The 26,217-nt window shown below is 40.4% G+C and overlaps 1 protein-coding gene across 1 annotated transcript in view; it reads right to left on the reverse strand.

Annotated features, from left to right (window-relative positions):
- The window catches only part of LOC122672901, a 101,170-nt gene that overhangs the window by 71,443 nt on the left and 3,510 nt on the right, over positions 1-26,217 (reverse strand). Inside the window, exon 5 of the mRNA XM_043870407.1 lies at positions 16-68. Coding sequence (XP_043726342.1) covers positions 16-68 — 53 coding nt within the window. The remainder of the gene's footprint in view (positions 1-15; positions 69-26,217) is intronic.

A 26,217-nucleotide genomic window follows, 5' to 3' on the forward strand; every position in this document is an offset into this window, starting at 1 on the left:
TGCAAAAAATATTACCAGGTTTGCCAGATTCTAGTTTCTCCTTCCCATGACTCCATCCAAAGTTGTACCTATGGAACAGAAGAAAGAGGATGACAATGATTAAGACTAATGGTAGTTAACTTGATGTACAAGTTATAAACTTAAAATAAAGGACATGCATCAAACAAACACTAATAACAAGTAAAATAATATCAGTTACTTGAAAGGGGCACCAGGCAAAGCCGCAAAGGAATAACTTATTCTAATAACAATTTTCTGCTGAATCTATTGAAATTACAAGATGCTCAGATGCTGATGTAGATCAAAGTATGAAAAACAGGACAAAAAAAGATTTCAAAAACAAAGTTACTGTTCACATATGAATAGTGTTGTGGGTCTCAGTTTAGATCATCTGTGTTTCTATTCCAAAAGCCTTGGACAGCAAGACACTCCAGGATGGACGGGACAGCTTCTAGAAGATTGACAAGGATCTAGTTTCTATTTTGAGATTATTTATTTCTAATTTAGAGTTTCTACTTTAGGAACCTTGTCAAAGTTAGAGTTTTTATTTTAGTTGCTTAGCTTTTATTTAGAAGTTTCTATTTTATGGGTTTTATGAATTAGTAGCTTCCCTTTTTAGGACTCTTTAGTTTCTTAATTAGATTGGGAGTGGGTTGACTTGTAATTGGGTTTATTATAAATAAATGTATGTGGCTGAGCAGAAGAGGACAGAGATTGAAGAGAAAAGTGTTATGGTTGAAGCTGTGAGATGCACCAACGATGAAAGTAATGTGTAAACACTGGATCAAACTGAGAGGGGGGGTGAATCAGCTTCCCCTTTTTTTTTTGACGTTTTCTGTAAACAACACGGTCGCTTACAGTCCCACCTTGCACCACCAGAATGTGGCCAGGTCTACCAAGACTGTAAACCCACTCTGCAAAACAGGGATTAGTCTCCAACAAAAACAGCAGGCAACGAGACAAGATATACGTGGTTCACCTCACAGTATGTGAAGGCTACGTCCAAGGAGCAATACCCCTCGGGGTTTCGTATATGCCCAATACTCAACTCAAATACAATAAGCCGCCCCTACAACCAAGATACCCCTTACCCTGCTTCAACATCTCACCTCAGTGAGGGCAAGGACCTCAATCCCAATACAATAATGGCCTCAGCCTTACAATCAATCAACCCAAATAAACAGATTCAATCACAAACCCCACTCACAGTGTTTATAACTCAGCCCTCTACACATGCAAAATTAGAAACTACCTAATATAAACTGAAAATAGAAACTAAACTATGGCAGCATTAGGATAGAATCTTCCTCCACTTGATGGGCCCACAAGATCTTCTAAAAATCAATCCCAAACAAGGCAAATTTTGGCTTTGACATTGTTCATGTGAACAGTGTTTTAGTCTTCAACTTGGGTCTTCTAGAAGGATTCCCATCAAGGCAATATGAGTTGTGACACTGTGCACATAAACAGTAATTGCTGACTCTTCTCTTCTTCATGCTTCTATCAACATCAGAAAGACCGTGCGTTAGAGGCCCTGGGTGAGAGGATGATGGGCTGAGAGCGCTAATTCTATCATTGTTGGTAGCCGTGGGATCATCATAATTGAATCCCATGGGAAATCAATCATAGGAAATTTTGATTCTTGAAATCATCAAAAACTATCTGTTTCTCATCCCATAAGAATTACAGTAAAAACAAGAAAAGAGAAAAACATCTCTTCCCATCATCCAATGGGAAGAGAAAACCATCCCATACCCGAATGCGCAGTACAAAGAGATTGATTCAGGTTTCTTTCGCATCCCATAAATATCAAATTAATTAAAACCTCGGGAGAGCCTCATGTGTTGCTTCTCCTCCAGATAATGGTTCTTCCTCCAATGAGAACTCCAAGAAAGATATTCTTGAACCTCCTTGATGCAACCAAAGTTCCTCAAGCCAATGCAAAAATCTTCTCCAAGAAAAGATCCAATCTTTCCAAGAACCAGGGTTTCACAAAACCCTAAATCTCAAAACCCCAAAAACTAAGCAAGAGAATCAAGAGAAGAGAGGAGAGAGAGAGAGAGAGAGAGAGAGAATTTCGGCCAAGCATGCTTGGCCTACTCTCTCCCCCCCCCCCCCCTTTGGTTTAAATAGGTGGGGCTAGAGACCCTCTTGTATTCCTTACTCTCTCTCTCTCTCTCTCTCTCTCTCTCTCTCTCTCTCTCTCTCTCCACCAAGTTGACTTGAATTCCAACATTCTATCCTGGTGTGCTTCTAATAGTGAAGAAGCAAAATCTAAAAGGGAAAGTAAATAATTAATTAATTAAGTTTAATGGACAATAAAAATAATTGCATCAATCCATTAAATTAAATAAATCAATTATTTAATTAGCAAATCCCAAAATTACCCTTACATAATAACATCTTATTATGTACCAACCCTCCACTAATCAACATCGTCGTTATGGAATCTAGGGAATGTATTAAAATATTGTCCAACCCCATTCCATAGTACATGTCCATATTAGAGTGTCTGTGTATGTGATCGGATCTGCAAAACCGATTAAACACTTTAATTTAAAACATACATATAAATATCATTTTATGTGAAAATATGTTTGCAAACCATTTCTAAAAGTATATTGGATTCAGATTCTGATCCGACCATCCATAGACAATCTCTCTCTTGAAGTTCCCCAATCGGGCAATGGAGACCATGTTGAGTGACTCTTTCACTCACAAAATGATCACACATTCCCAGAACATCAGCTTTGGTTCATAGAACCTCAGTTATTGACAAACCAAAGTATGTGTTCTCAATTCGCAATGATAAGGCCCTCTCAGGTACTGGGTCTCGGTGACTCATGTCTATCCCATACTTACATTTGGCAGTAACACATGAGGGAATCGACACAAAAAGATTCTTTGCAATACCCATCCATATCTGTACTCGCATTCATGCCCTAACACAATATGTCTAGGCATACCCAACGCGACAACCATATGATAAGGGTGTCTAGCCCAAACCCTAGTCGTGACTACCATTTTAAGTGTAAACTTAAGAACGCATAATGCTCAAAAAGTTTATATCGCATGTGATAATATTAAATCAAAATGTATAAACGGCTCAACACAAACTAAATTGGGTTTGATGGACACATATATCCAACAATCACTCCTTCTATATCCTTTTATTCTTCTTCTTATCCTTTTATGTTTCTTCCTTCATATGTAAACAGGGGAAGAAAAAAACAATAAAAGTTTCAATTATCCAATTTGTTCTTCCTTATTGTGTTGATCCTGGCTGCAATCGATCTCTCGCTGGTTTCCATGGTTCGAGGTCGACTTTTGCATTAGATGCAGATTAGGCAGGAAACTAAATGATAGATGTACTATTTCAGAATATTTTTCCTTTATTGGTGTACATCTCGTCACTTGGAAAAGTAAGAAACAAGTTGTTGTAGCCAAGTCAAGTGCAAAGTTAGTAAGGTTATGGCTTATACAGGTTGCAAAAATATTGGGGTTAAATCTCTTCTTCAAGAAATGAAAATGAAGATCAAAAAGAATATGACTATGTTTTGTGAAAATCAAGAAGCAATCAACATAGCAAGTAATCCAGTATTCCATGAAAGAACAAGACATATCAAGGTGAACTGTCGTTTTATCAAAGACTTGGTTTTGAACAAAAGGGTAGTGACCGCATATGGCAAGTTGACGATCAGCTAGCAGATATCTTCACTAAACCTTTGAGTAAATTAAAATTGAGTAGAGGACCTGCACGCCACTCGCATGTAATGGCATCTCCCACACCAAGTCAATGGGCGCACGGAAGGGAATGCCTCACAATTTGTATAAGCCCACATAGTCAAGGAGGAGAGAGTGTGAGAGTGATTAAAATTTCATGATAATTGTAACAAGCTGGGTATGCATGAAATAAATGCTCCAACTTGATTAGGAGTGTTGAGAAAATCGAGAAGGAAAAGAGGGTGAAAGTAAATAATGATGGTGATGTTCTGTTGGGGTGTTAGACTGATTAGATAAGATTAACTGTGTTGACATATCCTCCGTCTTATCTTAATCCTTTTATAGGGGTATTTATGTAATCAATCCTTATTAATAAAGCCTACTAAGTAGAAGTATCGTGAGTAGAGTAGAGCACTATCCTCGTCTCTATCAATTCTATCTTCTTCTTTCTTCTTTATTACTTATCAAAAAAAAAAATTCTTTCTTTATCTTCTCTTTTCTCTCTACAGGTTATTTGACAACAGGTTTCCAAATAGGAGTACCCAAGCAAATCAATAGTGTTAACAGGATCAAAATTAGAGCTGAATGCTTGGATAGTCTAAGACAGACCCCAAGCGGCCAAGCTATGTATTTATAATAAAGAGTCAAAAATACATGGACAGAATTGCCCCTAACATAGCCGACATGGCCGTACACAAAATAAAAGAAGTCCAGAATACCCCCACGGTATTCTGGCCCATACAATCCAACACTCCCCCTCAAGTTGATGCATATATATCATACATGCCCAATTTGACTAAAATAGGATGAAACACTTTACCACTTAGCCCCTTAGTGAACACATCGACTAACTAATCAGCAGACTCACAAAGGGAACACAGATGAGTCCGGCTTCAAGCTTCTCCTTGATGAAATGTCAGTCAACCTCCACATGCTTAGAACGATCATGCTGGACAGGGTTATGAGCAATGCTAATGGCCACTTTATTATCACAATATAGCATCATGGGAAGATGGACAGCAACACCAATATCCTGTAACAATCCTCTAAGCCACAAAAGTTCACAGATTCCTTGTGCCATCGCACGGAACTCTGATTTAGCACTGGATCTTGCCAAAACATTCTACTTCTTGCTACGCCATGTGACAAGGTTTCCACCCACAAAAGAACAATATCCAGAAATGGATTTTCTATTAGTAGAGCCAACCCAATCGGCATCAGTATAAGCTTCAACTTTTAGATGACCATTGGGAGATAAAAGTATTCCTTTTCCTGGAGCAAACTTCAAATATCGCAAGATGCGAAGAACTGCCTCCTTATGAAAGGAATAAGGATCATGCATAAACTGGCTTACCAAACTCACGACAATGGCTATGTCTGGTCGTGTATGAGAGAGGTAGATAAGTTTGCCCACCAATCGTTGATAACGACCTTTGTCAACAGGTTCACCCTCTTTCTCCTTGAGTCTTGTAGTAGCCTCCATGGGAGTATCTGAAGGATGACACCCTAACAGCCTAGTCTCAGATAATAGATCTAAGATATATTTTGTTTGAGAAAGAAAGATGCCCTTTGAAGATCGAGCAACCTCTATCCCTAGAAAATATTTAGAGTTCCCAGATCCTTTATTTCAAACTCACGGCCAAGGAAGAGCTTCAATTTGTTGATCTCATCACCATCATTTCCAGTCACTACAATATCATCAGCATAGACTATGAGGATGGTTACCTTATCACCAACTCGTTTGATGAACAAGGAATGATCAGCATTGCTTTGTTTGTATCCCACAGAAACCATAGCCTTGTGAAATCTACCGAACCAAGCTCTAGGTGACTGCTTCAACCCATAGAGAGCACGCTTCAATTTACAAACCTTGCCCTTGGTAGTACCATCAGAGAAACCCAGTGGAATGTCCACAAACACCTCTTCCTCTAGTTCTCTATGGAGGAAGGCATTCTTCACATCCAACGGCTGAAGATCCCATCCAAGATTCACTGCACAAGACAACAATACTCTGAGTTTTGCTACTGGTGCGAAGGTCTCCTGGTAGTCAACTCCATATGTCTAAGTAAAGCCCTTTGCAACCAGACGTGTCATGTATCGATCCACTGTTCAATTTGCCTTCTGTTTGACCACAAACACCCATTTACATCCTACTGGCTTTATCCCTAAAGGAAGACCCACAAGATCCCACGTATTATTTTGTATCAATGCTCTCATTTCTTCCAACATTGCTGCCTTCCACTTTCCATCTGTAGATGCTTCCTGCCAATTTTTAGGAATGGAAACAGAAGAAAGAGAGGATACAAAAGCACGAAAGGAAAGAGAAAGAGAACTATAAGAAACAAACCGAGATATGGGATGCTGAGTACAAATCCTAGTACCTTTGCGATGAGCAATAGGTAGGTCGAAAGAAGAGGTCTTACCAGGAGGAGAAGGATCTAGATCTTGAGTCGGCAACTGGATGGGTATTGGTGCTACAGTGGATTGAAGCTGCCCTTTTTTGGAACATCCTTTTTGATAGATGATAATTTTGGAGTTGTCTATTCTCTTCTGGAATTCACCATTGGTTCTTTGGACTGGAGTCAACTCCCCCTGAATAAGTACAACCAGGGTTTAAAGTATCAGTACGTATCGTACCGTATCGGTCGATACGTCTCGGTATCGGTCGGTGTCGATACGATACATACCGATACGTATCTATTTTTTTTTAAAAACAATGTATCGACTATATCGATATGTATCGACCGATACATGTCGATACGATACGATACGGTCGATACGGATCGATACAGCCGATATGTATTGTTTTCAATTTTTTTTTATTTTTTTAAATGTATCAGTATGTATCGGTATGTATCGGTACACATGCCTTTTTTCATATTTTACACCAAACACGAACCAGTAATAACTTTGTTCGCTTGCTACGTCCGCGTCACGAACTAAATCTCAACTTTTTCTCCCTTCGAGTCACGCTACAAAATATGTCGGGTCGGGTTGGATCCACATCATACTTGAATCCTCGGAATACAAGACATACTTAACACTTGAAAGGGAAAAGGTAGGTTTTTTTCAAAAAACTTGACCTTTTGCTTCAAATCTTGCATTTTAGCTCTTTTTTTTTTTTTTTTTGCTATGATTCAAGGAGAATAGGTTCAACTAACTATTAGATGCATGCTTTGTATACATTTGCAAAGATTTGAACTCAAATCCACCATTTTTCACCCAAAACTGAAAATGGCTTCCTTAAGGGTCAGTATTGTGCTTATGTTCGGTCAGTACACAACATCATCCTAGTTGCTCTTATTCTTGAAGACCCTTATAGACATGAGTTTGATCCACCCCGACATTCTTCATGGCAATAGAGTGACTACATGTAAAAAATCTCATCTCTTATAACAATTTAGAAGTGACGCACTTGTCTGGTTATACATTATTCACAATTCTTAGTGTATATGCATGATATATGACATATATTACTTGTTTATATTGTTTTTTGTGTCCAAAAATGTATTTCCATGTATATTTTGATCATTTTCATGCGTTTCTGCACCGATCGATACTTATCTCTGATACGATATGTGTGAAAACCGCAACAAATTTAAATTTTTTTTTAGAACTTGTGTGATTTCAGGTTCCAGCTCTGAGTCTATGGTTGCTTCGATGCTATGGGCTGCATCGGTCGAGGATACAGATGAATCACTTGACACACCTATGGAGGATTCCAGGGATTCTTCCCAACTTGCCCTTCTGGAATCAAAGGACCCTGATGGAACCCCGCACCTGAGCTAGCTGTGCCAGATCTGCTACCCGGATAGCATGCAGAACCTCTCCCTCAATTAAAACCATTGCAAGTATGATTTATTTGTATTTTTTAGTGTATCGTACTGACCAATTAGAGTTAATAGGGGTAGTTTAGTAATTTACCTCTGTGGGACCCACATCCCCAATGGGGAATCCTATTTTCAACAATTGCCTATACCCGGATTACCCCTGATGTCATATGACATCATTATATAATTAGAATAAGCTATTAGGTACAAAATTCTATTAAAAATCAGATTTAGGAATTAATCTCTAAAAAACAGATTTTTTATTTTTAAACAAACAGCCCCTAACTTAACCACTACCGACATATATACCATAATTAGTTTTAAGAAACCAATTTACAAAACAGATTTTACTTTTTAAAAACAAACAACACTTAACTAAACCACTATCTATATGTAACTAAGTCATTACACTATTCACAATTCACAAATAAGGAAGACATAAGAGGAAAATCGTTCCAGCCTTAGAACTTTGGAGAAGAAAATAGAAGGAAGAAAAGAGAAGAAGAACAAGGGAAGAAAGAGGCCTTACCGAAAGGCTTTGTTCTCCACCTGAATTTGGGATTTTGGCTGCAGTTTAGTCATCTTGCTGCACACAATTGTGCTGTCTATAACTGAATTCAGAGATTATACACCGGTAAGCCCTAACCTGAACTCTTCCCATCTTCTTTTCCTCCAATTCTCAGCTCTAATTATGCCCAAAGCCCTAATCAGACATTAAAGCTTAGAAATTTAGGTTTATTAAACCAATTTCAGCATATGCAAACCCTGTTTTGAACCAAATTTCGGTTCAGATATGGCTGTGACCTGAACCTGCCCCATAGGAATCCAATGTCTGGTTTTAATTGACCAATTTATCAGGTACATGGAATACCAGTGAACATTGTGTCTGACAGAGATCCCAGATTTACTTCTAGGTTCTGGAAGAGTCCACAGCGAGCTATGGGTACTGAGTTGAACCATAGTACAACACATCATCCTGAGACGGATGGACAGACAAAAAGGACAATCCAGGCTTTAAAAGATATGCTCAGGGCTTGTGTGCTTGAGATGACTGGCAACTGGGATGAACATTTATCCCTGATTGAGTTTGCTTATAATAATAGCTACCATGCATCTATTGATATGACTCCATTCAAGGCCCTGTATGGCAAGACATGTCGTACTCCATTGTATTGGGATGAAGTTGGAGAGCGACGTACATTGGGCCCTGAATTGATCCAGAGGACTTGTGAGAAGGTTGATTTGATAAGAGAGAAGATCAAGGCTGCACAGTCCAGACAGAAGAACTATGCAGATAGAAGAAGGCAGCACATTCAGTTCAGAGTTAGTGAGAAGGCATTCCTGAAGGTGTCTCCAATCAAAGGTGTTGTGAGATTTGGAAAGAGAGGGAAGTTGAGTCCTCGATACATCGGCCCATATGAGATTGTAGCCAGAGTTGGTGCAATGGCCTATCAGCTGGCACTACCCCCATATCTTACCGGTGTACACGATGTATTCCATGTCTCTATGTTGAGACAATACATCCCTAACTCATCACATCTGCTACCTCAGTAACCAGCTGAGCTTATTGCTGATCTGACCTATGAAGAGGTGCCAGAAGAGATTGTTGATGTGAAGGAGCATAACCTGAGGAATTGAACCATCTCTTTTGTTAAAGTCAGGTGGAGTAACCACTCTGCTACTGAAGCATCTTGGGAAAGAGAAGACTTGATGAAAGAGAGATACCCTTATCTCTTCGGTCTCCCAGGTACGTCAATTTCGAGGACAAAATTCTAATAAGCACGGTGGAGTGTGAAAACCGCAAAAAATTTAAATTTTTTTTGGGAACTTGTGTGATTTCAAGTTCCAGCTCTGAGTCTATGGTTGCTTCGATGCTATGGGCTGCATCGGTCGAGGATACAGATGAATCACTCGACACACCTATGGAGGATTCCAAGGATTCTTCCCAACTTGCACTTCTGGAGTCAGAGGACCTTGATGGAACCCCGCATCTGAGCTACCTGTGCCTGATCTGCTACCTGGATAGCATGCAGAACCTCTCCCTCAATTAAAACCATTGTAAGTGTGATTTATTTGTATTTTTTAGTGTATCGTACTGACCAATTAGAGTTAATAGGGGTAGTTTAGTAATTTGCCTCTGTGGGACCCACATCCCCAATGGGGAATCCTATTTCCAACAATTACTCGTACCCGGATTACCCCTAATGTCATATGACATCATTATATAATTAGAATAAGCTATTAGGTATGAAATTCTATTAAAAATCAGATTTAGGAATTAATTTCTAAAAAACAGATTTTTACTTTTTAAAACAAACAGCCCCTAACTTAACCACTACCTACATATATACCATAATTAGTTTTAAGAAACCAATTTACAAAACAGATTTTACTTTTTAAAAACAAACAACACTTAACTAAACCACTATCTATATATAACTAAGTCATTACACTATTCACAATTCACAAATAAGAAAGACATAAGAGGAAAATCGTTCCAGCCTTAGAACTTTGGAGAAGAAAATAGAAGAAGGAAGAAAGAGGCCTTACTGTAAGGCTTTGTTCTCCACCTGAATTTGGGATTTTGGCTGCAGTTTAGTCATCTTGCTGCACACAATTGTGCTGTCTATAACTGAATTCAAAGATTATACACAGGTTAGCCCTAATCTGAACTCTTCCCATCTTCTTTTCCTCCAATTCTCAGCTTTAATTATGCCCTAAGCCCTAATCAGCCATCAAAGCTTAGAAATTTAGGTTTATTAAACCAATTTCAGCATATGCAAACCCTGTTTTGAACCAAATTTCGGTTCAGATATGGCTGTGACCTGAACCTGCCCCATAGGAATCCAACTTCTGGTTTTAATTGACCAATTTATCAACCCTAGAATTGCCAATTTGGGGTTTATTGGTTAAACCCCCAAATTGGACTTGACTTTTGAAATTAAATCATCAAAGAGGCATGACCCACCTTAGAATGGGTCTAAAACCTGAAATTGGCTGCTAATTTCTTGTTGTCCATCAAATTGCAGCTGAACCCTAAGTTAGAAATTTGGGGTTAATCTCTTTAAACCCTCAAATTAATTGCAATGTTTATAATTAAATCACAATCCCAGGTTGACCCACCTTAGAACAGTGTAAAAATTGAAATTGGTGGCCTGCATGTGAAGATCAGAGCACAATAGGGCAGCACTGATGAATCCGATCCAATATTTTTTGACAGAAATGCCCCTTAACCCTTGATTAGACCTCAGACTGCCTCCTGACCCTATTACTTGATGTTTGTCATTGTTTTAGGACTACTTTTGGCCTATTCTTCACTGTTCTTGCCTAGTTACTGAAGTTACACCACCCTAGACTAGTCTGTCATCGCCAGGTAAGGGATTTTGACCTTAATTTCGGTAAGTTTATTCTATTAATTTCTATTTGTTAAATCCTGTCATACCATGCATCATAATAATGTTCTGAACATGTAGTTTTATAGCTTTCTTCTTCTTTGCATTAGATGTGCATGTTATTAGGCTGCATTTCCATATTGCATTTGCATTTATTACTTGATTTCTTGAAAGTTATTACGATGATGATGTTGTTGGACAGAATTACTGTATTATCTTATGTTGATTCATATGCCATCATGTTAGTATGCATATGGTTAGGATTTATCATGAACCCAGTGCTACGACCCTTACCAACAGAGGTTGAGGTGTTGGATAACCAGTGGTAGGTCCGAAGGGTAATACCAGGATGCCATTCACTGTCCCCATGTTAGCGATCCGCTCCGCTGTGGGAACAACAGTAGGGTCAGTCTTTGGGGGTCTGCTAGGGTCCGATGGTTCATGCCGGAACTGGCGGGTCTTCACTGTAGTAGAATATTTTCGCTCGGGTGACCGACGGCTGGTTATGATATTCTGGGACCGAGGCTAGTATGCTACTACAGTAGCACTTATACCTCATGAGACTTAGTATTGCTGTTAGATGCATTCTTAGACCTAGGTCATTCATCATGGACTATTTACATTTGCTTGTATGTTTCCCTTACTGGGCTCAGTGGAGCTCACCCCCATGGTTAACCTTATTTTTTAGATGATATATCTACTACTGCTTCTGGTGTTTCTGTGGGAGTCTCCTCTACTCAGGAAGCTCCTTCAACTCTCGGGGTTGATACTCCTCTCTTGGTGGAGCACGATGCTTCGTGCTCTTGCGACGATTGTGCCTTCTCCTGAGCCGCCTGGCTGGCAAGCAACCTCTTTCCTTTCTCTTTTTGTATAAACACTTTTGTATAGACTATTGTATATAAGTCTTTTGGGTTCTTGAGTTACCTTTGAGAACTTACCATGTAACTCAGTTTCACTTAATATATATATACTGTTGTTATCACTAGATCTTCTTTATTTACTGCCTTATTCTTATATTTAATTGCTTCCGCTGCATTTAAATTCTGTATTTGTGAATGAGATTGTGAATAGAGTACAGCACTTGCGATCCTGGTGGGTTGGTTGGATGTGAGACACATCCAGTCACACTTGGCCCTTGTAAACCGGGTCAAGGTGTGACAATATGATACGATACGTCTCTTAAAATCGCCCGACTGATACGATACCCGATACCAATACTTTAAACCTTGGGTACATCACCACTACTAATTTCCATGGTCTCCCCCTGTAAAGGATTCCCCTCGGATTAAGGGACAGCAGCCAAAGGAGGCTGGGCAGCAGCTAAGGGAGGCTGGGCAGCAGTCAAAGGGGGCTGGACAGCAGCCACGGGAGGCTGGGCAGAAGCCAAGGTAGGCTGGACAGCAGTCAAAGGGGGTTGGACAGCACCCACAGGAGATAAAAGAGGAGGAACCTCAAAGGACAACACATCTTCACTAGAACTCTCCCCCTGAAAAGGTGGTGAAGAATAATTTGAAAGGGTTTCATGAAAAATAACATCCATACTGACCAAAGTACGACGGGAAAGGGGATGGTAACACTTATAACCTTTCTGGGTTGGAGAATAACCCAAAAATATACATCTTAACCCTCAAGGTTCAAGTTTGCCCAGAGATTTTGTATCTCTAGCATAACACACACAGCCAAACACTTTGGGGGGAACCACAAAGGAGGAACTCCCAATTAAAACTTCAGCCGGACTACAGGATTCAAGAACCCGAGAAGGCAACCTATTAATGAGATAGGCTGCAGTGAGAACAGCATCCCCCCAATATCGAGAGGGAACATGTCGAGCAAACATCAAAGCTCTGGCCACTTCTAATTAGTGGCGGTTTTTCCTTTCAGCCACACCATTCTAGGCTGGGGTATCGACACAACTAGTTTGGTGAATAATGCCATGATCATCCAAGTATTTTTGAAATTGAGATTCTGTATACTCGGTTCCATTATCACTTCTCAAAATTTTGAGAGTAGTCTGGAACTGAGTTTGGACCATTTTATGAAAATGTTGAAAACATGAAAAAACCTTATTTTTTGTGCGCAAAAAATATACCCCACATGTTCCTAGAGTGACAGTCAATAAAAGAAACAAACCAACGATGACCAGAAACAGAAGTTTTACGACTAGGGCCCCAAACATCAGAATGCACCAATTGAAAACAAGAAGAACTCCTTTTATTTGATAAAGAATAAGTTGACCGTGTCTGTTTGGCTAGAAAACAAGCCTCACAAAAGAAATCAGGTTTATCACAACCTTTGACTAAATCAAGAAATAAAGAAGATAACGTGCCTAATGGGGGGTGACCTAATCTAGAGTACCATTAGTAAAGTTCCGAAGAGACAAAGGAGTTCTGGTGGAGTGGAGGAGGTGCCATTGGTGGAGAAAGACGACCATCATCAAGCAAGTACAATCCACCTTGCAATTTACCACATCCAATCGTCTTCTCTATCACCAGATCCTGAAAAACACAGTGGGAAGGAAAAAAAAATTACTTTGCAATTAAGATCATGAGTAAGACTACTAATGGAAAGGAGGTTAGTAAAAAAATTAGGAATGTGCAGAACGGAAGACAGAGTAAAAGAGGAAGTGCAGTTGATGATTCCTTTTCCAGAGATGGAGCAAAGGGAACCATCAGCTACCTTGACTTTGTCTTTCCCAAAAGTGGGAGAATAGTGATGGAAAAGGCTACAGGAACCAGCCATGTGATCTGTAGCTCCAGAATCTATGATCCAAGGATGGGAAGCTACTGAAACACAATGACCACCGAATGAAATACCTGATCGGGCAAAGTTTGAACCTGAAGGAGCAGAAAAATTGGCAGTAGCGGATGTAGTAGAGGCAGCAGCAGCGGAAGACCTTCGCACACGTAGGAATGCCTGTAGATCATCCTGAGATAGACCAATGTCAGTAGCTGGGGCTGTAGCAACAGATTCAGAGTGATTGGCCTTGTTTTTTGTCTTCTTCTTGGCAGCCCGTTTTGCTTCAAAGTCAGCTGGTTTCCCAAAAAGTTTCCAACATTTGTCTTTGGTGTGGTAAGGTTTGTGACAGTGCACAGTTCTTGTAGTAGAATTACCAAGAGAGAGATTTCCAATAGGTGCAGTAGGAGTCAGGGCAGCAGTCTGTAGGGCTGATCTTTCAGTAATAGGAGGGTGTAACATAGCAGCCCTACGGTTTTCTTCAGAGGAGACCAAGGCATAGGACTGTTCAAGTGTGGGAAAAGGAGAATGGCCCAACACTCGAACACAAATCTGGTCATACTCCACATTCAACCCTGCCAAGAAGTCATAGACCCTGATCTTGTCCACATGTTTCTTATAGGCAGCAATGTCAGCAGCTGTAGTAGGGTGGAAATCAGAAAAGTGGTCCAATTGTTGCCAGAGGCTGCGCAGAGTAGTATAGTATTTAGAGACTGATAATTCTCCCTGAGTAGTATGAAGGACCTTCTTCCTGAGTTTAGAAATTTGGGCATCATTGCCAAGCTGCCCGTATGTTTCCTTGCAAGCCGACCAAATCTGAAAAGTTGTATCAAGGAGAAGAACCCATTGGCAAGGCCTGAAGTCATAGAACTAATCAGGTATGACATGAGAACCCCATTGTTGGCAAGCCACCTAGTTTGAAGAGGACCAGGTTTAGTCGGCATAACACTGGTGCCATCAATATGGCCAATAAGGCCACGGCCAGCAATGGCAAAGGAGGTAGACCGAGACCACAGCAAGTAGTTTGAGCCATCCAGTTTGATGGGATTAGGAGGAAAATTGGGACATTCTGTTTTGCCTTGGCCATCGTGATTAGAAGTAGCAGTGGAAGTAGCAGAGTCACCCATAATTGCAGCAGAGAAGCCCAAATCGTAGAGAGGGGCTGTGGTGATGAGAAACCCACTAAATACTCCAATATAATCTCCAGAAAGAGGAGAGACTCTTTGAAAGATAATCAAATGTGTCTCCAAAAATCAGCAGCAACAAACATGTAAATCCCAGAGATCGATTTTTGTCAAGGTTTTGAGAAAACCTGATTGTGGTGAGATCAATGTAGGAAGAAAAGTCTCAAAAAAAAACACTGGATGGGGGCTGAAACTTGGCTCGAGTGTGGTTCCTGAAGGGCTGGATCATTCCTCCAAATATCAGCAACAAAAGAAATCAGCATCTCCAAGATCGCTATTTGTCAGGGTTTTGAAAAAAATCCTGTTTTTGGAAAAAAAATCGATCTAAGGAGGTCTTCAATATGGTTTGAGATAGGAAGTGATTCCCAAAAAAATCCTGCTGCAGTTCTTGATCTTCAATAAGGGAGATTGGTTCCTTGTAGTTGAGATGGAATCAATCCAAAAAATTGAAGCTTCAAATATCACAGCCAGGGTGTTGGGTCCTATCGAGCAGAATTATGTAGCATTGAATGAGGTGATGGAGGGCAGCAGCTGAATCTATTGATCACCTCATCAGTGCTGCCCTATTGTGAGAATAGAGAGCCAAAGAAGAAAAGAGAGGAGAGGAGAGGAAGATCGAGAGAGAGAAGAGAAAGAAGAAGCTAAGAATAGAAGAGAGGAAAGACTCTAATTCGAAACCTGCTCTGATGCCATGTTAACAGGATCAGAATTAGAGCTGAATGCTTGGATAGTCTAAGACAGACCCCAAGCTATGTATTTATAATAAAGAGTAAAAAATACATGGACATAATTGTCCCTAACATAGCCGACATGGCTGTACACAAAATAAAAGAAGTAAAAAGTCCAGAATACCCCCACGATATTCTGGCCCATACAATCCAACAAATAGAAGGTGAAAATTTGATCTTCAAGGCAAACAAATCGAATAATATATTGAGGATAGGAATAAGACCCATGGTTTACCGACTTTCTTGCAATGGAGATTAAGCTCCCAACAAACAACTCCTCATTTGTTTGATGAAGTCAGATAGTCCTAAGAATCTCTTTTTCTTTTTTGTTTCCTCCAAGAAGGATGATCCTCACTTAAGCTCTAGACGCTACTCGTCTTGATGATGTCAAATGCACAAGAAAGACGAGTAAGAACTTCATAAGATCCCAAACTTGCATGGCCTGATTCTGAAATTTTGTTGTTGATTACCTCTTACCCTGTGGCCCCTTTTTTTCCCTTTGCGCAAGAGGTGTTTGGATATAGGCCCTTTTTTCTCTTCTCTGTGCAAGAGGCGTTTGGATTATATTTGTGCATGGAAGATCTCTCTTGCGGCTGTTGGTTCTTCAATTTTGATGCTGGTCTGATCTACTCCTACACCCTGCATATGTTGCTTTGATATCTATATGGAAGATTGAATAATGTGTTCTTGATCTTTAGATCTGTAACAGAGTATAGATGAAGAAAACCAGAACCGACAATGGAGGAAGAAGAGAGAAAGAGAAGAAGATGAGGAAGAGGAGAGAACTGCTAAATTTTCAGTCTCCCTCATAAGGCTTGTATTTATAATCTCAAATTACAATAGAAAGGGGAACTCCTAATCAGATTAGGAATTCCTAATCATGATTGGATGCCAAGTTACAATAGGAAAAGAACCATGAAATAAAACTAGAACTAGAACTAACAACTCAAACTGAAACTAAGACTAACAACTCACAGTAGAATTAGGACTTGACATAATTAGAAACAGGACTCCAACTAGGACTAGGAAAATAGAAGATACACATATCAACTAAATCACTGTTCACGTGAACAGTGTCACGTGAACAGTACTTCAATACTCCCCCTCAAGCTGGAGTGTACAAATCACCTAGACCCAGCTTGGTACAACTTCGACGAAAAGCAGGTCCAAATAGAGCCTTTGTAAACATATCACCAAGTTTTTCTTGGTAGTAGAGACAAACGGAGTAGCAATTAACTTCTTCATAACAGCATCCCGAACAAAGTAATAATCAACCTCAATGTGCTTGGTCCTTTCATAAAATACAAGATTACTTACAATATAGATGGCGGCTTGATTATCACAAAACATTTGCATAAGCTGAGTGATGGGAAATCCTAATTCTTGGAGCAAGGATTTTACCCACATCAATTCAGTTGTAGTATGTGCCATTGCTCGATATTCAGCTCCAGCACTTGATCGAGCAACAGTTGTTTGTTTCTTGCTTTTCCATGTGACCAAATTACCACCCACGAAGGTACAAAAGCCAGTAGTAGAACGCATATCACCATCAGCATCTGCCCAATCAGCATCAGAAAACCCAGCCAGATTAGCATTCCGATTAGGTCGATAAATAAGACCTTTATCAGGAGCACTCTTCAGATAGCGCAATACACGGCAAGTAGCATCCCAATGAATTTTCTTTGGACACTGCATAAATTGACTAATAACCCCAACAGCAAAGGATATATCCGGACGAGTGACTATAAGGTAAATGAGTTTGCCAACTAATCTTCTATATCGATGAACATTTGAAAAATCCCCACCCTCAACGGACCCAAGTTTCTGATGGGGATCCATGGGAGTATCTGCTGGTTTGGAAGCAAGCATTCCAGTGTCAGTCAGAAGGTCAAGAACATATTTCCTTTGAGATAGGCTAATACCTTTATTGCTTCGCAAAACCTCAATACCAAGAAAATACTTGAGAATTCCCAAGTCCTTCATCTGAAAGTGTTGATGAAGCTATGCTTTAATTTGGGCAATACCAGAAGCATCATTACCAGATATAATAATGTCATCCACATAAACTACCATCACCACCACTTTTGAATTTTGAAGGCGCAAAAAAACAGAGTGGTCAGAATAACACTGTGAGAATCCTACCTGAGTAACAATGGAGCTGAACTTATCAAACCATGCTCTTGGAGATTGTTTCAACCTATAAATTGCCTTACAAAGCTTGCAGACTTTGGTAGACTCCCCCTGAGCAACATACCCGGGAGGTTACTCCATATAAACCTCCTCTTGAAGATCACCATAGAGAAAAGCATTTTTTATATCCATTTAATATAAGGGCCAATCAAAATTAACAGCCAAAGAAATAAGGATCTGAACAGAGTTCAGACGAGCAACAAGAGAAAAAGTCTCAAAGTAATCCACACCATATGTTTAAGTATAGCCTTTAGCAACTAAGCGGGCCTTCAGCCGCTCAACAGACCCATCTGGGTTGTATTTAATAGTATACACCCACCGACACTTAACAAGATCATTCCCAGCAAGTAATGAAACCAGAGTCCAGGTATTACGAGATAACAATGCATCCATCACTGTGTCCATGGCAGCTTCCCAACCAGGGTAAGAGAATGCCTCATGGTGGGTGTGAGGGATATATTTAGTAGACAATGCAGAAGCAAGTGGGTAATAATGGGAAGGAAGATGAGAAATAGAAACATAGTGCTCAACAGGATAAACAGTTAAGGATTTTTGGGTGCAAAAGCGAGTACCTTTACGAACAGCAATAGGTAAGTCGATGGAGCCTTCAGCACCAGAATCAGATTGAATTTCTGGTTGATCGGCGTCCCCTGTATCACTTGGCAAGACCGGAATAGTAGGTGTTGTGGGTAATGGAGCAGGAGCGGTACAGGTTGCGGAATAGTGGTGGCTGGTATAGATGTAGTGGTGGAAGGTAAGGGCGGTGGTCAACGTCGACGACGGTGATAGACCTGAATTGGTGAATGAATAGTGAGGTGATCGTAACACAGTATATAAGACTCGTGATTCAGGCAATCCAATCTTCCGTGTGTAAGGCAGAAGCCCCCAAAAAAGGATTTCCAAAAATGGGTGATCAAAAGATCGAATCACTATGCGTATCTTGGTGGTCGTTACTTTTGGTGGTGTTTCTTTTTGGCTGACTCCTCTTCTTGTTCTATTGATCAGAAGCATCCAACAATCAAACCAAAACTCTTAAGGGTCTACGATCAACGGTGGTCTTAGTAACTAATCTAATAAAGGCTAAGTTAGAAAGCGCTTGGTAATCAAGAAAGAAAGCGAGTGAGTTTCTGGTGCTAGTGCTGCCCGGCTGCTGACGGTGCCTAGATGCCGCTATATGGATGGTTTCATGGTGCTGCCCTTTCGCCTGCGTATACGCTGCTATTGGTGTTGCTAGCTCGCCCCACCTTAGCATAGGCTATAGGACTAGGCTTACCTCTTCTAGGCCAGCCGTGTAGCGAGGAACAAGTTCAATATACTACACGACCCAATAAAGGGTATGGGTGGACCTGGAGAATCTTCATTGTTCATAGTGGATGATACAGTAGAAGAAAAATAGGGAGTATTTTCAAAAAATGTGACATTTGCACTAATAAACTATTTGTTGGAAATGGGATCAAAACATTTATACCCTTTTTGGGTACGAGAATAACCAAGAAAAAGACATTTAATAGAACGAGGAGATAGTTTATCAATGGCGGGATGAAGAACGTGAACAAAACACACAATCAAAAACACGTGGTGGAGAAGAAAACAAAGGACTATCAGGATGAAGAATAGAAAACTGAATTTTATTTTGTAAAAAAGAGGATGGCATACGATTAATAAGATAACAGGCATTAAGAATGGCATCACACCAAAAACGTTTGGGGACATTCATGTGAATCATAATAGATCGGGCAACGTCGAGTAAGTGCCGATTTTTGCGTTCGACCACCCCATTTTGTTGTGGAGTGTACGAGCAACTAGTTTGGTAAATAATACCATGGGTGACGCAAAAATCAGAAATCTCAGTTTGAGTGTACTCCAAAGCATTATCTGAACGAAAAACTCGAATGGATGTAGCAAATTGAGTCTTTATTTCGTGATAAAAATTTTTAAATACAGTAAGAAATTGAGTCCGGTCTTTTAACAAATAAACCCAAGTGGAGCGAGAATAATCATCCACGAAACTAACAAAATAAGAAAACTCTAACCTATTACAAACTCTACACGGACCCCAAATATCAGAATGAACTACAGAAAATAATGAAGAACTTCTAGGTAAAGTGTGGCAAGGAAAAGAGGCACGATGATGTTTGCCTAGTTCACAAGTCTCACATTCAAGGTGAGATGTGGACTTGCAACTAGGGACCATTAATTGGAGTTTAGGTAAGGATGGATGACCAAGCCGGAGATGCCATTGCATGGGGGATGGTATGGTAGTAGATGTCGCAGCAGTGGGAGGTCCGGTGCCATCCAAGTAATACAGTCTATCACGCTCAAGCCCTCCACCAATCTTCTTCCTTGTCTGAAGGTCTTGAAAAACACGATAAGAAGGATCGAAAGTTACAGAACAGTTAAGGGACTTAGTAAGTTGACTAACAGATACAAGGTTTAAAGGTAATTTAGGAACATGAAGAACAAGAGAGAAGGTCATAGAAGATGTTGGAGCAATAGTTCTATGGCCAGTTATCTTAGTAGAGGATCCATCAGCAAGGATAACATTGGAATTGGTTGAACGGAATTTATGGTAGAAAATAAACTTGACTTACCAGTCATGTGACATGAAGCACCTGAATCGATAAGCCATGAAGTAGAAGAAGGGAAAAATGCAGCATTACCTTTATAAGCTAGAGTGGCAGTAGAGGTGGAGGCAGATGCAGCTTCAAGGTGTTGGAGGCGTTTGACTAGTTGGTTGTAATCATCACGAGACACAGATGAAGTAGTTGGACTCTAGTTCATGTCACTAGTGGTTTCTCATTAGCAGTGTCAGTGGTGGCAGCATTGGCTAGTTCATTCGCCCACTCAGGTTTTCCATGCTTGGCCCAACAAGTATCCATAGTATGATTTGGTTTGCCACAGTGAGTGCAGTGGCGGGGCAGATTTGTCAATATATTGAGGTCCTGTACCTCGTCCACCGGAGCCAGAGCCACGGCCACGGCCTCTAAATTGGCAACGACCACGTCCCAGTCCACGATTAGCAACAAATGCTTTTGTCCTTGGGAATATTGTCAGGCTTGGAGGAATTAGCCAGACGGTTGAGACGAGAAAAAACTTCATTGAGAGAAAGAACCTTCTTTCCTGTAAGTAACTGACTCTTCATAGACTGGTAGTCAGGATGTAGCCCAACAAGAATTTTGCAACATGGAACACAGCTCTTTGTTGCTTTAACTAATCCAAATTAGTAGTCAAGGGTTGGTGTATCTGCAGTTTTTCAACCATGTCCTTATAACTGGCAAAATACTCATTCAAGGTTTTATCTCCTTGTTGGAAGGTAAAAAGTTTCTCATATAGATCATACATATGGGAGATATTCCTTTCATGACAGAAGCTTTCACGCAAGTCATTCCAGACATCCTTAGCAAGAGTGTGAAACATCACATTGGAAGCAATAGCAGGTTCAATACTATTCCAAAGCCATATCTTTATAATAGAATTTTCACGCATCCACTCCTAATGAGCTGTAAATGTGGTAGGATCCTTCGGATCACGATTAGGAGGATCATCTGTAATATATTTCAGTTTGCCCTTGGCATGTATGTAAGCTTGTACTACCTGGGCCCATAATAAATAATTTGAAACTCCAGATAGTTTAATGGTGGTAATCTGTACTTGGACATTGTCCATTGGTGGTTTAGGATCAGCCATCAAGTCCAAAAAGTAATAGCAGCAGCAAAGTAATCGGCTCTTGAACAGAACCTGATTAGGTTTAACAGAGAAACCCAAAAAAAAACAACAGTAATATTCCAACCAGTAGTAGCAGTAGCAGTAAACACAAACAGCTCTTACTTAAGTTCTGATTAGGGTTTGAAAACCCAGAAGTAGCAGCACTAAATAGGGTTTGAAAACCCAAAAGGAAACAATAGAGAAGATGAACTGCAGGGTGAATCTGTAAGAGAAATCAGATTTCCCAGATTAATGGATCAATTGGAGATAAAATAGCACCCGATATGAAAACCCTCAATGGGTTACTGCAGGAAGTAGTAGAGAGAAAAAATTAAGTTGAATCTGCAGTCTTCAATAGTAGAGAGGATCCACAGATTTGGGTCAGTATTATATGTAGAAGAAGTCTTCAACAAAGGCAGCTTCAACTTAAGGATCTCCAATCGATCTAAGAACTCAGGTAGATAGTATTAGTAGAAACCCTAGTTTTCACTTGAAAACTCCATCTAGGGTTTAATCCATAGCAATATGCAGCAGTGGGTGCTGCACCCCTTGAAAAGAAAAGGCTTTAGAAGACCCACAAACCAGAATCGCAGATCACTTCCAGTCTAAAGGTGATGCTCTGATACCATGTAACAGAGTATAGATTAAGAAAACCAGAACCGAGAATGGAGGAAGAAGAGAGAAAGAGAAGAAGATGAGGAAGAGGAGAGAACTATTAAATTTTTCAGTCTCCCTCATAATGCTTGTATTTATAATCTCAAATTACAATAGAAAGGGGAACTCCTAATCAGATTAGGAATTCCTTATCATGATAGGATTCCAAGTTACAATAGGAAAAGAACCATGAAATAAAACTAGAACTAGAACTAACAACTCAAACTGAAACTAAGACTAACAAATCACAGTAGAATTAGGACTTGACATAATTAGAAACTAGGACTCCAACTAGGACTAGGAAAATATAAGATACACATATCAACCAAATCACTGTTCACATGAACAGTACTTCAACAAGATCGATTTTCTGCAGTTTCTTGAAAAACCCTAATTTCAATGAGATTTTTCAAGAAGTTATGGGTTCATGTAGTGCTAGTATGATCACTCTCTACTTTTTTGTAGTCAGGAAGGGGTCAAAGCCTATTTACAGCAACATTTTTAGATGAAAGACTTAGGGGTTCTCCAGTATTTTCTTAGAATTGAGGTTATTCATAACAGGATATGTGTCACTTTTTTTTTTTTTTTTAAATTAAAATTTATTGAAAATTAAAAAGGAGGCAAACAAGCCTAAAGACAGACTAAAGGGGGACTTAGTCCTAAAACATATTGGCAAGGGCAACAAGCCACTCGTTCACTCAAAAGAAATAATAAAACAAGGCTATGGGGGATCTGTGAGGCGCACTGAGGGGGTCCTCATCCTATTCGATCGTCAGGGGAGCTCAGCATAAAAACCCAGTCGATCAAGAGCAACACGGGCCAAAAGAGCCTCCTCCTCTGGCGAAAAGGGAGATGAAATATTTTGCAATCCTACTCCTAACTCCCTTTCAACCTGATGTTTTTCTACCGTCGCGTCCACCGCCTTAACACCAAGATTTGCATTCCTTTGACTTCGAATTCTGCCAATAATTGAAGTTGCCATATGGGAACCCACACGACCACCTCGAAGAGCATTCCTACGTCCATCACGATTTTTACAACCCAACACCTGAGTCCACCCGCCTTGCACCTCATCTTGATTAGATTGGTCATAACCCGACCCATGAGAACACAATCTTTGAATTGATTCCACCTCATTAGGCATATTTAAAACGATAGCCCCATCTTAAAAGTGGGAATTATGCACATTCAATTCATCATCATCCAACGCTCCAGATCCTGAATGGTCCAATTCCATACCCGATCCAGCAACAAAAGAACCCGACTTCTCCTCACCCGTAACCTGATTGGAACCAGCAACAAGATCCTCTCCATCATTAGAAACCGACCCACCTTCAATAAAGTTTCCTGCTACGCTAAGTAAAGCATCAGCCAAACAAAGCCCCTCTTCATGCGCAAATTGCTCAATAGGAAAAGATTGAGATGGATCACTGCTCCTCCTTCCATCAATAACACCACCAGAAGAGACAAGATTTCTCTGAACACCTTGATTTAAGGAAACTACCTCCTCCTCATGACCAGCTGGCACAATAGGAGAGGATAGAGATTGAGCACGATTACTTCTCCCTTCTAAAATGCCCTCATCACTCTCCTTTCCCCTAATAGTGCCTAAAGAATTGGAAAAACCAACCAACTCACGTCTAGCTGGCATATTTAAAAGATTTTTTGGATCCTCGCTTCTGGAATTGGAAACCAATCCATCCGAGTTGAGTCTCGACTTATGCACTCGAGAACGAGACCGGGCCTGGTCAACTCCATCTTCCTCAACGTAGTTGGCTCCTGGGACTTCCACCGCATTGTCTACATCCTGTTGACGATGATCATCCTTCTTCTTCAGACGGCAATGAAGTACTTGGTGACCAACCCTACCACAATAGCCGCACTTTGCCATACCATCCTCGTAGATGACTGGCTGTCTGAAACAAAACTCCTTTGTAGAACCAGGCTCACGACCCTCCACCTGAATTTCATCTACTCTAGAGATAGTCTCACTTGCATCAATCTCAACTAACACACGAGCAAAATGACCAAGCAAGCCTTGTTGAGTATGCCGATCCAGAGTGACAGGTCTGCCCACAGCCTTGGCCATGGAAAGTAAAACGCTTTCATGTCAATATTCCAGTGGCAAATCTGCGAACCTCACCCATACAAGCTTGGGCACAGCTTGCTTCTCATGAATATTAAAGTCAGGTTTCCATCGCTAAAATCTGATGGTCTGCCCCTTAAAACGAATTGGACTTCGCCTCCACACCTTCGCCATATCTCCCCCTATAGCAAACTGGAAAATCACGTACCCTTTGCCCAATGGGTGCATGATCACACCTTGTTTCAAATTCCAGAGCTCTCTCGCCTCCTTCCGCAACATATCCAGTGACACCAGGCAAAAATTAACTCGTCCGACAAGGGCCAAACGAAATTTTAGCCTATTCTCCTCATAAACCTGCTGGGGAATAACAATTCTTGTAATACTCCCTGCCTGAATCGGCTCAAGGAGATCATCGATATCAGGCCACGAAGAACTCCAACCGCTCCAGCATAGGATTTTTTAGACCCCTTAGCCGCCGTAGAAGAAACTCTAGCAGCAATCCTCAGATCAATCTCCTCTCCGATCACCTCATCCTCACGAACCAATCCCTCCTCATGCAACCTACCAAGATGTGGTCCACGATCCACAGCTTCCCGGTTATCACCAACCTCCTCATCAACATCACCTAGCACACCTTGAACGACAGAAACACCAACCCTCTCTTCAGCCATCCCGACCTGTTACATAGCTACAGAATGATGCTTAACATTGGGCTCCTATTCTAGACCAACATCGTTAATTCCTTCCTTCTGGGCAATGTTAAAGAAAAGAATCGCCCCTTTTTTTTTTTGACACTACAATATGTATAGGATATGTGTCACTTTATCTTAGAAGAAGTTTGTAATTGATATTTGTCTGAGACTGGCATATTATGTTGCAAGCCCTTTGATACTTCTATGATCCTAATAAAAAACTTGGAACTTGTGATGATAAGGAATTTATGGGCAAACATCAGTCCAGATGATTGGTTGGTAAACTTACTAATGTAGTTCTAGATTGGTAAGAGACCAACTAGAAGCCAGACAACCAAGATCTGACTTGAATGGTAGTTCGACTAGATCAAAAAATAGGCAAAAGTGTCAAATTAAAGTTAGGGTTTGATGTGTGGGTTATGTCAAGTTGAGGTAGGAGAGTCGATAAGTGTCGGTCCTGTTAAGTTCTAATGGGTCTAGGATAGCTAACCAGATTCGGCAGCAAGTTTTAGGGTTAGGTTCTGGGTTTTTGAAAAGAGGGAAATTGCTGATTTCAAGGGTTAGGATGGTCAGAAGAGGACCAAACTTGGATCGAGTTTTCTTTAGTATGAGAGGAGAATTCGGTCAAAGTTTTGTGTGATTTGGTTGGCTGGTTTGGTCTTTGGCAGAATTTAGGAATTGGGAAAATTGAAAACAAAAGGGGGAATCTTAGGGTTTGGGTGTGTGGAAGGTTAGAAGAAGATTGGTAGGGGTTGGGGATGATTCAAACTTACTATAGTTGCAGAATTTCCTTGGCAGCAGCTTGCTTGATTGTAAAACTTGAATAAAAATCAAAACTTGAAAGTAGGGATTTAAATGGATAACCGAAAATCCGTATTCGTTTAGAGATATCCGGAAAAAAATCCTAATACTCCGATACAAAACCGTCCGGAAAAAAATCCGAATACTTAATAATAAAAAATTAAGTAAATAATGATCTTGAGGGTTTTTTAAGATTCAACAGGTTCTAGAATATAAGGAAAAGAGAATCATGATCTAAGAGATATGGATTGAGAGTGAATTGTATCCGCTACGGAGAGGAAGGTCCGGGTTACACAAGGCAGAGATGTAAACGGATGATCGAAAATCCGAATTCGATCAACATCCGAATCCGTTTAGAGGTATTCATATTTGGCCAGGGAATATCTGGATCCGATCACACCTGATCCGTATCCAAGCCGAATCCGATCCGTTTACATGCCTACTTGAAAGTAGGACTTCAAAAGAACAAAGAGAGCTCGAACGAACCACCCGGATTTCA

This window comes from Telopea speciosissima, chromosome 8 (genome assembly GCF_018873765.1).
Source record: "Telopea speciosissima isolate NSW1024214 ecotype Mountain lineage chromosome 8, Tspe_v1, whole genome shotgun sequence".
NCBI classification, from domain to species: domain Eukaryota; kingdom Viridiplantae; phylum Streptophyta; class Magnoliopsida; order Proteales; family Proteaceae; genus Telopea; species Telopea speciosissima.